Source organism: Trachypithecus francoisi, unplaced genomic scaffold (genome assembly GCF_009764315.1).
Source record: "Trachypithecus francoisi isolate TF-2019V2 unplaced genomic scaffold, Tfra_2.0 Lachesis_group2, whole genome shotgun sequence".
NCBI classification, from domain to species: domain Eukaryota; kingdom Metazoa; phylum Chordata; class Mammalia; order Primates; family Cercopithecidae; genus Trachypithecus; species Trachypithecus francoisi.
Genome location: NW_022681465.1, coordinates 72,033,312 through 72,046,022, shown reverse-complemented (window position 1 = coordinate 72,046,022; position 12,711 = coordinate 72,033,312). Strand labels below are relative to the sequence as shown.

Sequence of the window (12,711 nt, the reverse complement as noted above, 5' to 3'; positions counted from 1 at the left end):
TAGAATGATATCTTTTGGACTGGGTAAGAATTCCTAGAACTTCAATGAAAAGATGTTTAATGAAAAGCAGTTTATAAAACTGCTAACCCAAGCAGAACAAAAATTAATTGAATACCAAGGAGATAACTTTGCCAGATTTTCATGCTAAATCAGCCAATCCTGAAAATGTTTAGATATACATTTTGAATGAACTCCATGGTCTAAGTCAAGTTACTCATGATAGCCCATCGGTTATCAGTGCTATGCACCTAAATTGGAGAAAGAACTGGTATTCAAGAAGACATAGGTCCAATGCTAAGCATGGACTCATGGAGAACCAGAATGACTGCCTTGTCCTTCCTGATTCCTTAAAGATTTTGTCATCAAAAATTCTGCATTCCATGACTCATCATGGAAAAGGTAAAGTAATCCAAATTAAATACATATATCCGTGTGATTATTTCTAAATTGTCAAAATAGTTTATGACCAGTGTTTGGTTTGTCAAACCCACATTCCTGGGAAGACAATCAAAACTTCAGGTATATTTTGCTACCTTATTGTCAAACTCATATTCCTGGGAAGACATTCAAACTTTTAGGTACATTCTGTTCCCTGATGGGCCATTTAAACATTTATAGAGGGAGATCATTCAACTGTCATTTTCAATGCATGTTTTCTGGTTTTATGAAAGCTTTCCCATGCAAGAGGGCTGATGTTATGCACTAGCTCATTATGCAATAGTGCATTTTCACCAGGTAAAGAAAGCTTTTCATGCTTCACTGACTGAAGACAATCAACACCTTCACAATCTAGAATCCAAAGACTGGATCTTCTGAGAACATCAGAGAAAGACTGCCCTTGCCATCCACACAGTAGCAAAACTTCAGGACCTTGAACCTTAGGTTCACAATCTCACAAGTCAGAGGGATCCCTCTACACTCTTGGAACTATACACCCACTGGAATCCTTAAAGTAATGCTAACCAGGGAAGTTTCTCCCCAGAAGAAGATGGCAACCTTTATGTAGACAGCTTTTCCCCAAGATCACAGATCAAGATTTCTCTACTACCGTTAAGACTCTTATCATTTTCCCCTCTTGCTTAGGCCTCTGCAAACAATAGAAGTGAAAAGGGGGTCTGTTGTGTGCACTCGTGAGGCATAATTTTTCTTGTGAAGGATTTTGCAGCCAGCCTTCTATATGGATAACCTTATGTCTTAATAGATGGAAGGCCCAATGTAGGTGAGAAATTTTAAGGGTACATACTTTGCCTCATAATCAGTCAGAAACAGAACATTGGTCCACTCCTGTTAACCTGCTTCATAGGTTAAAGAGAACATTGCCAGGAGGTCTTCACTGTTCTAGAAGGATATCATTTGTTAGGTCGTTTTTTTTTTCATGATTTGGAGTAAATGAGGCAATAACTAGAAATTTATCCTTCATGATAGGCTCTATAGCAGATTCTACTGTAAAGGCTATGGTTACACAATGGACTTTATCTTGTGAAACTTATGCTAAATAATATAATTGCTCTACATTACTTATTGGCTAAACAGAGAAATATCTGTGTAGCTGCTGGCACTTCTTGCTGCCCATGGAGAAACACATCACATTAGGTATTATACAAGTTCAGTTGTCGGTGATTAATGAAGAGACTCTTTAAAGTGAGTAGATTACTTATCTAGCTCCTTCTCTGATCTATTTGATTTTAGGTGGTTTGCTTTCTAGGGACACCGGCTAAGGCACATACTCCAAACTCTTGGGATTGTCCTCCTGATAGTCATAATAGTCTCTCTGGTGTGCAGTATTCTCTCAACAGTTTTCAATGTTTGCATGCAGACATCTTTAGAATGTCAAATGATCTCTCTTCAACCAGATAAGAGCTAAAAGAAATGTGTGACCATGAGGACATCATTACCTATGAATTATGTGCCGAGACAGGAAACCCAAAATGATAGTACAATAACTGAGAGTGGGCTGGGCGCGGTGGCTCACACCTGTAATCCCATAACTTTGGGAGGCTGAGGTGGGTAGATCACGAGGTCAGGAGTTCAAGACCAGCCTGGCCAACATGCTGAAACATCCATCTCTACTAAAAATAAAAAAATTAGCTGGGCATGGTGGCAGGCACTTGTAATCCCAGCTACACGGGAGACTGAGGCAGATAATTGCTTGAACCCAGGAGGCAGAGGTTGCAGTGAGCCAAGATCACAGTGGCGCTAAGATCGTGCCACTGCACCCCAGCCTGGGCAACGGAGTGAGACTTTGTTTCAAAAAATAATTTTTTTTTTTTTTTTGTGACGGAGTTTCTCTTGTTGCCCAGGCTAGAGTGCAGTGGCACGATCTCGGCGGCTCACCACACCTTTTGCCTACCGAGTTCAAGCAATTCTCCTGCCTCGGCCTCCCAGGCCGCTGGGACTACAGGCGCCTGCCACCACGCCTGGCTAATTTTTTGTATTTGTAGTAGAGATGAGGTTTCACTATGTTGGCCAGGCTGCTGGTCTCGAACTCCTGACCTTGTGATCCACCCGCCTCAGCCTCCCAAAGTGCTAGGATTACAGGCATGAGCCACCGCACCTGGCCTAAAAAAAATGAAAAGTAAAAAAAATAAAATAACTGAGAGTGACATTAAGGCCTTAAATTTTGGTCACACTCTTAGATGAGAACCTGACCAGAAGAGGGTAATTTTTAAACAAAGTTACTGGAGGCCATTGTTTTGGACTAAGCTCATGCACTAAGCCCCAACAGACCAGACCAAACTAAAATGGAGTCACTCATGCTAAATGTGACATAATCAGACTTCAGGAAACACATAGATCCTAGAACAGATGGGTTTTGTTCTTCTCCTGTAAACAGAAAGTTCCAGCATAAGGAGGTACCCTCTACTCTAACCCTTACCAAAAAAAAAAAAAAAAAGTAACCTCAGGGCTTTGTTTTCGCCTTACAAAACCTACTGTTCTGCTGTTTCCCAGTGGGTTTCAAGACCAAATAAGTACATTTACAATGGTGATAGGGACATCAATGATTAAAGTTTTGGTGAGGCTGGGCGCGGTGGCTCAGGCCTGTAATCCCAGCACTTTGGGAGGCCGAGACGGGCGGATCACGAGGTCAGGAGATCGAGACCATCCTGGCTAATACGGTGAAACCCCGTCTCTACTAAAAATACAAAAACTAGCCGGGCGAGGTGGCGGGCGCCTGTAGTCCCAGCTACTCGGGAGGCTGAGGCAGGAGAATGGCGGAAACCCAGGAGGTGGAGCTTGCAGTGAGCTGAGATCTGGCCACTGCACTCCAGTCCGGGCGACAGAGTGAGACTCCGCCTCAAAAAAAAAAAAAACAAAAAACAAAAAACAAAAAAAAACCCAAACAAACAAACAAAAAGTTTTGGTGAATCTCTCAAAATTGAAAGGGTTACCAAAAGGAGGGACTGGTTAAATCCAGTTTAGCCTAAAGCTGCCTCCTTATACATTTTAAGTTCAGCCTGAAGATTTCTCTGTACATCATGAATTATAACCTATATGGAATTGTATACAGGCTGTAGCCTACTCTTGTACCAATTACCAAGTTTTGCTAAAGATGTCCAACTCTTCAAACCATGTTCAAATAGGGCATTTGCCAAGCTATAACCAATCTGGCTATTTCTGTACCTCATTTCCATTTTCTGTGCATTACTTTCCTTTTCCTGTCCATAAATCTTCTACCACATGGCTGCGCTGGAGTCTCTGAGCCTACTCAGGCTTGGGAGGCTGCATGATTCATGGATCATTCTTCACTCAATTAAACTTTTTTAATTCAGCTAAACTTTTTAACAGTGGACATGAATTTAAGGGAACACTATTCAACCCAGTAAACTAGAAATATTGCCCAGAATCATCTTTGTCCTCTCCAATTGGGCATTTACCCATAATCAGGATTACGATGACCCTATCTAACAAATGAGAGTCATACTTTTTGACCCCGCATAATTCCATTTTGGGTTACTTACCAATTCTAAGAATTCAACATAAACTATCCAAAGCAGCATTGCTTATAATAGCAAATTTGAAAATAATCTGTATTTCCAATAGGATAGTTTAGAATATATATGTATATAATGAGCCACTATGTAGCTACTAAGATTATACATGAGGTTTATAATATGGAAAATTTGCATGCTTATTTTATAAGTGAAAAATATACATTGTTCATAAATAATTCTATTTTTAAGAAGAGAAAATAAATCTGAAAACTGTATAAAAAAGAAAAAATGTGAAGGGAATTAATTAAATATTAGCATTGTTTGTATCTGAATGGTTGAATAATTTTTATCTTTTAAGTTGTTCCAGTTATATATTTCTGTATAATAAACAACCCCACAACTTAGTAGCTTCAAATGACAATATCATTTATTTTGTTCATTAATCCACAGTTTGGGCAGGGCACTGTAGGGATTGGCTCATCTCTGCTTCATGTGACAAGAGCTGATGTGACTCAACTGTAACTAAAGGATCTGCTTTCCAAGATGGCTCAATAACATGTTGCTTCCAGTTGACAGCTGTGGGAGCTCATTTGGGGTTGTTGGCTAGGGGCCTTAATTCTTCTCCACGTGGGCGTCTCCATGGGGCTGCTTGGGCTTCCTCACAGCATGGCAGCCAAGATTCAAGAACAAGTGTCCCAAAAGAAAGAAAGGAGGTGTAATTCTCTTAAGGTCTAGGCCTGGTAACTTGCAAAATATCATTTCTGCCATGTTCTATTGGTCTAGATGTCACCAAGCCTGCTCAGATTTAAGAGGAGAGAAGTGTCAATGAACTTGTGGCTATTTTTAATCTACCATTAGAAGTCAGCATTTCCAAAAGTTTCATTAGAGTATTATTACAACCGGGGTCATGTGAAGTATCTTTTAAAATGCTTTTATTAAAAAATTTGAAGACCAGTAATTTAAACTGATAATTCAGAAAACTACTTAAAATAGCAATTTCACCACTCTTTGCCCTCAAAGTTCCTTCTCCAGCTACATACTTCAACACACACACACCCCACACACAAATATCTCCTGTTGATTGCTCAGGCACTTCTCCCTTGGCCTGGTCCTCCTCTCACTTCTTTGGTGAGGACTTATTAATCAAACATTAAAGTTTCATGTGCCTTATTCCAGAAAGATAGTTTTCAAAATGTGTCTGTAAACAACCCTCTACAACTTCTTGATCTTTTCACAATAAGAAGTCTCACAAATGAATCAGGCATAACACCTCTAGGGGGCTACTGACCCAGGCTGTTTGTGTACCTGTATACCCTGCCTTTCTCCTACTCCATCTGACTCACTGATGATTAAACACTATCTCATGCCTGAGATAGTTATGTTGATTCTTTAAAGCTTGTCTCAAGTTGGCTCAAGTCTCATATTTGTTCTTAGATCACATTAAGAAAAATGCTCACACTTTTTTTTGCTGCCTTCATGTGGCTGTGAAGCTGACCTCGTTTTTTTAATGGGACAGAAAGCCATAATCTTTCAAAGAATAAATACTAAGGTCTGACTACAAAGTAATGTGACTGATTGCCTAAGATTAAATGGTAGACAGTGTATAAAAGGTTTTAGTTGGGTTGGTTTTATTTGGTACTGTGTGTGTGAATGTGTGAGAGTCATGTCCTGGTTTTCAAGTATGAATGGCCCAATTTTAGACAGTTATCCTGGGAGATGAAGGAACTACTAGCTGTACCCAATATCCTCAAATTGAGTCTAATTTATAGATTCTCTCCAGAGAAAAATGTATAAGCAAAGCATGCTGCATAAAATTTGAGGGAGTTCACAGACACCCTGCCTAGGTTAAGAATCCCCATGCTAGAGATCTCTCAGATCTTTGGTAACTCAGGGTCACATGACCTTCCCAGTATCAAGTCCAACGGGACAGGAGGCAAGTACTTGAGGATGTCATGGTGGCTCAGAACTTGCTGTGCCCTGCCAGGAATAGCACAGATAATCCTGCTTCCTCCTTGAGCCATCACAGTTAGCTGTGAATAAATCCCCACAGAGAAGAGGTAAAGCAGCCTGGATGCAGACCAACCTTCAGTACTAATGATCCTCCTTTCCATCTGCGAGGCAGCACTTCTCACACCATTCTTTTCCCATTCCTTCTTCATCTTTGCCTGTTTCATTCCCTCCCTCTGCTAAAGACTGAATAAGCCTCTTTTTAAACCCTTTCTGGGGGCTAGGGTCTAGGTATACAAATGTGAATAGAACATGGCTCCTCTAATTTATTAAACAAACTTACTGAATATTTACTGAACCGAATAAATCTACATCGTAGTGAGGAAACATGCATGTACATGCATGGGCACACACTACTGGCCCACAAGCCATTCGTGCATATACAATCATAATGAAACATAAAAGGAGGCTATAATTGAGAGATATGTAAGCAACTATCGAACCACAAACTGTCTGCTTGGGAAGGTGAAATTTATTCCTATTTCCAAAATCAAATAGGAATTTTCCAAGCAGACAAGGGTGGAAGAAGGGACAATATGTGCAAAGCCATTCATGTGCCAAAGAACATAGTAGCTTCTGGGTTCAGTGTGGCTGGGCCTCAGAAGCATGTGCCAGATCAGCAGGAGTTAGAGCATGAAAGACAGGGAAAGGCCGAATCCTGGATGTTCTCAACTGCCACATAAATGAATGAGAACTATTGACATAGAGCCTCTGGAAGGCCCTAGGCAAAGGAATGAAACGACAGATTTTGACTTTAGAAGACCAACTCTGATGACAGAATGAAAGATGGGTTAGATGAAGACCTAATGAAAAATAGGAAGATCAGTTGGGCAGGAGGCTCCTGAGTGGTGCTGGTGAAGGCTAAAAGAGGGTCTAAATTCTAAAGGGGTGGTAGGGAAAGAGAGGAAGGGCAAATATGAGAGATTCAGAAGACAGTATGGGAAGAAATAGGTAAATAATTAAATGGGCAGGAGTAGGGAGTGAGGGAAGAGTTATTAGGATGACTGCCAGTTCCTTCTTTGAGCAACTAGAAACGAAGGTGACCAAATACAAGGTTGTATGGGGGAAGATAATGAGGCCTGAGGGACATGGGGAGTGTGAGGGCCTGTAAGATAAACAGCTGTTGATGCCCATTCTGGTGACAGGATTGCAGGTCAAATGAACACACACTATTTGTCCAGTCCTGGTTCTAAGCTCCTCCCTTACCGAATTTGAAATTAAAATCCGTATGTGCATGCTGCCAATCTTCCGTGGAAAAAAATAATTCTTTATAAAACTCTAGAGTGAGACAGATCCTCTCAAACATGAAAAGGCCCAGTTGTGTTGTGGGTAACGATGAGAAAATCATCTTCGTGCGAAATTTGCCTTTCTCTCCCCTTACATCATAGCCGACTCCGCCAAGACCACTATGATCAAGTTTTTATTCCTTCCCCAACCCTCCACTGCAACTTTTGGCTGTACAAGACGAATACTTCCATATGGTGCAATGTTTATGTTGAGATGGGGGAAAATGTGAGATGCTTTCAGTAAACTTTATCCAAGAAGTAATAAATTTATACTTTCTAAGCAGCTGGAACAAAATATTGGTCTGTAATTGATTTTGAATGAAGTGTTTTTCAAAAGGAATAGAAAACTTGGGGCCATTTGTTAATCACTGATGTTTAGAGATCTTGGGTGCTGTCATGTGGCCCTCCCTGGCTGTGACCTCAGACATATGATTTGACATGTTCAATCTCTTTTGCCTCATCTGGAAAATGGGTTTAGCAATTTTACCTACTCACAGGATTTTTGTGAGGATTAAATCAGCTAACACAAGTAAAGGGCTTGGGATAGTACTCATTATATAGCAGACACTCAGCAAATGTTAGTTCTTTTCTTTTTACCTATTACCTACGAGCTGAGTCACAAGAGAAGGGGAATAGGATGAGGATGGGGGTAGGAAGGAAGGACCCAGAAAGTGTATGAGAATGCAGTTTTTAAGGATTTATCTATAAAAGAACGCCCACTGCCACCTCAGAATCTGCAGAGACAAGGGAGCTGTGTGAGTACAAGTAGTTTTAAAGTATTTTTTGGGAAGCACATGTAGGTACATGAAGCCTGTAAAACCAGGAGTTTTCTGATATACTTTTGGGATCATCATGCATTTTTATAATTATTGAATTCACTCGAACAAATGAGAGCAGGAGGGGAGAAGGCAAGTCCTAAAAAACCTGTCTAGAGGTGACTAACATGCAAAAACTACCCCATGTCTGTGTGAAACCAATGCACAGAATTTTATTCTATTGATGCATTATTATTTTGGACAAACTGCCAACTTTTGTTTTAGCTTTTTAGTCACAAAAGCACAATGATTTTTTAGAATTTTTAATGTCTTCTATTTATATAGTCTTTAAATTTACAAAGCATTTCTATACCTTTCTAATTTAGTAGTGATAAAAATCAAGCAAAGTAAATATTAGCCCTATTTTAAGAAAACAAATACTTGATGTGCATTTATTGTGTACCAGGTACTGTACTAAATGCTCTGTGAGGCGTGTCCCATTTAGTTCTTCTGACAAACCTGCAACATAGGTACTATGTCATCATCTGAGGCTAGAAAAGTAAATAACTCTCTTAAGACGACCCAGAAGTAAAGAGCAAAGCCAGGACCTGAATCCACGAGTCTGACTTCAAAGCCCACTCCTAACTCCTGACCACTGTATTCTGCTGTTGAAGGATAATGAGATACATGTTCTTTCCTAGTACGGCAATGCATTTGGTTTGAACTCAGCCTAATTATTTACGGTCATGTAAACAACTGTTGTGAAATTATACAGAAACATTAAACTTTTTGATCTCTATTTCTATATTATGATCCTAGAATTGCTAAAGACAGATGCACATCTCAATGTACATTTTCCTCTCTACGGTTATGAGAATCTGGACAAGACCAATAATTGTTGAATAAAGTTTCCAAATACCTAAAGTACTTGGTAATAGACTAAGAATCTGTTTCTTGTTTATCTGTAATCAGTTTAATAGTTGCAGGTAAGAAAATTCAAGCACAATTTTAGTGAAGCCTAGCTACCAAACTTTTGACCAGTTCAATAATGCAAAGGACAAAACCTATTCATAAAAATGAATTTTTAATTTCAAGAGCATAAAAAAAAAAACACCTCAAACCTGTCCCATATCCCTCCCACTCATGCAAACAGCTTTCAAATGAGATTCTTCAAATTTTACGTTTTTTCCATTCTGGCTCATTCTTTGCTTCCTCATCATCAGATTCAACTTGGGCAAACATGGTTTTGGGCTGAGTCCTAAAAGAAAAGTTAAAGAAGACAAAGAAAAATTTAGTCAGAAAGTATTTGTTACATTAGATTTTGCTTCCTTCATCGAGTGGGAGCAAAAGTGGGGAATAAATTACAACTCAATTATTAAATATAAATCATTAAACTTCTGGCAAAGAAAAAGATAATGGAAATTTAATTATGTTCAGGAAAAGAGCCAAAGATTCTTTTAAAGGTTTACCTACTGTGGCAGACTGTACACACTATCCTTTCCTTAAATAAAATGAAAATGGGCCGGGCGCGATGGCTCACGCCTGTAATCCCAGCACTTTGGGAGGCCAAGGCGGGTGGAACATGAGGTCAGGAGATTGAGAACATCCTGGCTAACATGGTGAAGTTCCATCTCTACTAAAAATACAAAAAATTAGCCAGGTGTGGTAGTGGGCGCCTGTAGTCCCAGCTACTCGGGAGGCTGAGTCAGGAGAATGGTGTGAACCCAGGAGGCGAGCTTCCAGTGAGCCAAGATTCCGCCACTGCACTCCAGCCTGGGCAACAGAATGCGACTCCATCTCAAAAAAATAAATAAATAAATAAATGAAAATGCATCAAATTCAGTGGAACGTCACACATCCTAACCACCATCCACCTGACCCAGGGTAACTGGGACCATATAGAAGAACAAACTATAGTCACCAAGCAAGAATCTACATGATCTTTAGTAAGACCATTTATTAAGCTCTCTGGGTTGTCCCTAGACTTCAGTAGTCCAAATATGTGTTTACAGTACACATAAATGGGAAAACCTGAGTTTTCTTATCTAATGAATTTCAGCCTGCAAAAATAAAAACCAAAGCGAACAAATGAATATCCCCTGCATTCCCACACTCAGCCCAGTGTATGGAAATACCAAGCATTTTAGGACACATCACTGGTACATGGCTGTAATACTGCCACATAGTACATCAAGCAATCTGCACAAAGACTTTCTGTGCTTTGTAAACATACCTGGTTCAATGACATCCCTTTTCACACTACTCACATAAGAAATACCTCCAAGAAAATGTCAAGCGGTTATAACGTCTGCCCCTTTCGGTCACGCTACTCTGATTCTATTTTAAAAAACAGCTCTATCACATTATGAAGAAACATTAAAGCACATCTGCAGGTTATATATTTCGGCTTGTATTTTCATTTAGAATTCAATTGTTATATCCACGTAATTCCAGAAAGGTAAAAATAATGACAACTATAATTCCTTTGATTGGCAAGAAAACCAGGATAAACCTTATATTACCTCTTGCTGTTTTTTATTATCCTAGGGAAGAAGCATAAACCATCCACAACTCATGCTGATGTTGTCTGACATAAGTCATATACTAGAACTGCTCGTGCATAAGTTGATCATTATTCCTGTCTCTCCAGTTACCTCACACAACTACCTAGAGCCCAAGCTGTCCCCATACACAACCCAGTTGGTTAAACTTCTTGTCACTTTAAGACACTGTTACGATATCTATACACAGGTCACAGCTCTTAAATTTCAAAAAGCAGCTACAGGTTTTGATAGGCCATGAGTTGCTGAATTCCTAACTGGCTCTCTAACATGCTACAACAAGGCAATTGGTGCTTGTTACATATTTCATGTTCTGGTAAAGATGCTGACCAGTTAGGTATGGACAAACCTGTTCAAGAACAAATTAGTCCAGGTTAAAAATCCTTTGAATTAGGCAATTTAACTTCTCAGGGGGAAAAAAGGAACATGGTCTTCCAAGGATATCTGGCAATGCTTCGTAAGACACCAGCTCGTCAATGATAGTTGTAATGAGATTTAAGTACTAAGAAATTGCAATGCTGGTTTCTCGGATTTAAAAAAGGAAATTAAATGGCAAATTACAGGAAGAAATGTAAAGTCTGAAAAGGCAATTTCATTTAAGGGGTTATTCTCTGCATTAGACTACTCGCATGCTGCTAACAAAGACACATCCAAGACTGGGTAATTTATAAAAGAAAGAGGTTTAATGGACTCACAGTTCCACCTGCCTGGGGAGGCCTCACAATCATGGCGTAAGGCAAATGAGGAGCAAAGTTATGTCTTACACGGCAGCAGACAAGAGAGTGTGTGCAGGGGAACTGCCCTTTGTAAAACCATCAGATCTTGTGAGATTCACTATCACAACAGCATGGGAAAGACCAGCTCCCATGATTCAATTACCTCCCACTAGGTCCTTCCCACAGTGTGGGAATTATGGGAGCTACAATTCAAGATGAGATTTGGGTGGGGACACAGCCAAACTACATCACTCTTTTTTTAGAGACAGGGTCTTTCTCTGTCACCTAGGCTAGAGTGCAGTGGCATAATCATAGCTCACTGTAACTGAGTTCCTGGGCTCAAGTGATCCTCCTGCCTCAGCCTCCCCAGTAGCCGGGACTGCAGGTGTGCACCACCATGTCTGATTACTTTTTTAAATTGTTTTGTAGAGACATGGTCTTGCTCATGTTGCCCAGGCTGGTCTCAAGTGCAGGCACTTGAGATCTGGTCTCAAGCAATCTGCCCACCCTGGCCTCTCAAAGTGCTGTGATTACAAGCATGAGTCACCATGCCCAGCCAAGATAACAGTCTTTTTAATATTCCACCTATTTCCAAAAGTATCTGTAGCAGGTTGATGGCTAACATTAAAGGGCACAGAATCAACGAAACTACATAACAGCTAGAAAGAGGCATGAGAGGATGTTTTGGTGGGATGGAAATGTTCTATAATCTTGACTGAAATGGTGATTACACAGGTGTATGCATTTGTCAAAACTTGAAATGGGTACATTTTGTATTTTATTGTATGTAAATTTTACCTCAATAAAGTTGATTTGTAAAGAAACTAAAAACAAATTGGTAGAAAATAAAGAACCAAGGAATGAAAGGGCATTTGAGCATTAAACTTAGCACTGAATTTCCTAGCAGCCATGAAAAAAGAATAAAAAAGGACAAATATTTGTTTTTCAAAGGAGATATTGCATTTTTTTTTTCACCTAGCATTGAACTCAATTAATTCATTGAGTGAACGTTTGCATCAGGGTCACTTCAACTGTCATTTCCAATCACTAAATCACAACAGTTTCCTCGGTCCCCACTAGGAATTAAAATGTAGGGAATATTAAGCTGTTTAGAAGGTAAGACAGCTGAACATCATACTCCTTCTTGCAAAACTCCATGACATTTAATTTCTACTTTTGAACTAATCATAATGCTGCCAGCAAAATGGCCACATTATGTGTATGCACAATATTTCTTTTCTTCTAGAAAAAAAAAAACAAAAAAACGGGATACATGTGCAGAATGTGCAGGTTTGTTACATCAGTATACATGTGCTATGGTGGTTTGCTGTATGACCTGTCCTCTAAGTTCCTTTCCCTCACTCCACAACCCCCAACAGGCCCTGGTGTGTGGTGTTCTCCTCTCTGTGTTCATGTGTTCTCAATGTTCAACTCCCACTTATGAGTGAGACTAT

At 39.8% G+C, this 12,711-nt stretch overlaps 1 protein-coding gene across 3 annotated transcripts in view; it reads right to left on the bottom strand.

Moving 5' to 3' along the window:
• Positions 1 to 9,047: 9,047 nt before the first annotated feature.
• The window catches only part of WDR70 (WD repeat domain 70), a 386,140-nt gene continuing 382,476 nt past the window's right edge, over positions 9,048 to 12,711 (bottom strand). For all 3 annotated transcript variants that reach the window (XM_033179392.1, XM_033179394.1, XM_033179393.1), the window contains one exon: positions 9,048 to 9,238. In XM_033179392.1, coding sequence (XP_033035283.1) covers positions 9,151 to 9,238 — 88 coding nt within the window. In that variant the 3' untranslated portion in view covers positions 9,048 to 9,150. The remainder of the gene's footprint in view (positions 9,239 to 12,711) is intronic.